The sequence below is a fragment of the Trichinella spiralis genome (genome assembly GCF_000181795.1).
Source record: "Trichinella spiralis strain ISS 195 chromosome Unknown Scfld2209, whole genome shotgun sequence".
NCBI lineage: Eukaryota > Metazoa > Nematoda > Enoplea > Trichinellida > Trichinellidae > Trichinella > Trichinella spiralis.
Window position 1 is genome coordinate 1 of NW_003529148.1, and position 1,267 is coordinate 1,267.

Below are 1,267 nucleotides of genomic sequence, written 5' to 3' on the forward strand. Positions count from 1 at the left end.
GAATAATGTGATGGATAACTAATGCTGAATTGTAATTAGATTAATTGCAGGCATTGAGTAGGCTTGGACAGTACGCTCTTACTAGTCTCTTAAATCGAGTTGAACATGGTCAAAGAAATCAAATTTCTATAGTGATGCATTCTTGAAAACTTTAGGTTTGGCAATTAAAGGCGAAGACAAAGATTTTTAGTGGAGGAGCATAGCCGCGCATAAGTTGGAATATGGTGAAGGAAATGGAGGCAATGTATATAATAATTGTGGAAATCATTACTTTTGGATAGATAGTTCTTTCACAATTGGTTTGACATTTCTAGAAAATTGTTCTTACACCAAAAGACGGAGCATGGAATTTGAAAGAATCAATATTTTCTGAATGAGATCAATGCGAATCATTGGCATTTGTATGGTTTATACCAACAAATAAAGTATCAATGTTACAGTGAGTATTGAAAAATGGGTAAATAAGTCAAATCAGCTTTGTTGTTGCATGCCTCATTTTAGGGAATTTGTATCCAAATTGTCAAAACATGTCGTAGTACAGGAATTCAAATGCCAGACAATCCAAAAATTTTTGAACAAGCGGGAAGAAATGATAGTGTAGAAATGATATTCAAACGTATTGCTGACAAATGTGACAGAGATGGCATGAAATGTGATTTGGTGTTTGTTGCGTTGTTTTCATCGGACCAATACGGTAATAATTATTTAGTAGTTTTATGATGAAATTTATATTTTTAATGTTGAATGTATTTTTACCATTATAAGGTCAAGCGTAATGGAGTGGCAATATCACTCATAGGAGGTTCAAACTTTGTTTCATTCCGAACACACTAAGTGATGCAGCAGTATAGAAGAGTTATTCGACGATGTTATCCGTGCGATCAAATAAATATGAAAATTGGTGGCATCAATGCAAAATTATTGAAAGATGAAGTGTAAGATATAGAAGTCAAGACATTCGGAGAAAACAAAGGAAATGAAAGATTTGTCCCTTGCTTAAATAGCTAAGGCGATAAAAATAATACAACCAGGAAGGTGGGCATGGGGTTCATCCATAAAGGGTAGAGGGGTATGTCCCGTCAGGTGCCAGGTCCAGTTATCGGCACTGGGGAACTAGAAATTGCATGGAAAATTAGCATGATTTCATCAATGTGAGGTAACTGGAACAGACTGAGCAAAACGATTGCATCGGTGCAATCCTTTCATTTAGGCAGGATGTGATCAAAGAGAAACAGGTCCGCCTTCCTTTGAATAATGGATTTAGAAT

The 1,267-nt window shown here is 35.6% G+C and overlaps 1 protein-coding gene across 1 annotated transcript; it reads left to right on the forward strand.

Annotated features, from left to right (window-relative positions):
* Positions 1 to 50: 50 nt before the first annotated feature.
* Tsp_15198 (putative two-component system sensor protein) lies at positions 51 to 834 on the forward strand (the record flags this gene model as incomplete). Its single annotated transcript, XM_003368593.1, has 4 exons — positions 51 to 131; positions 191 to 244; positions 502 to 660; positions 766 to 834. Coding segments are annotated over 4 exons (363 nt in total), but the record flags the coding sequence as incomplete, so codon positions are not given.
* Positions 835 to 1,267: the final 433 nt, after the last annotated feature.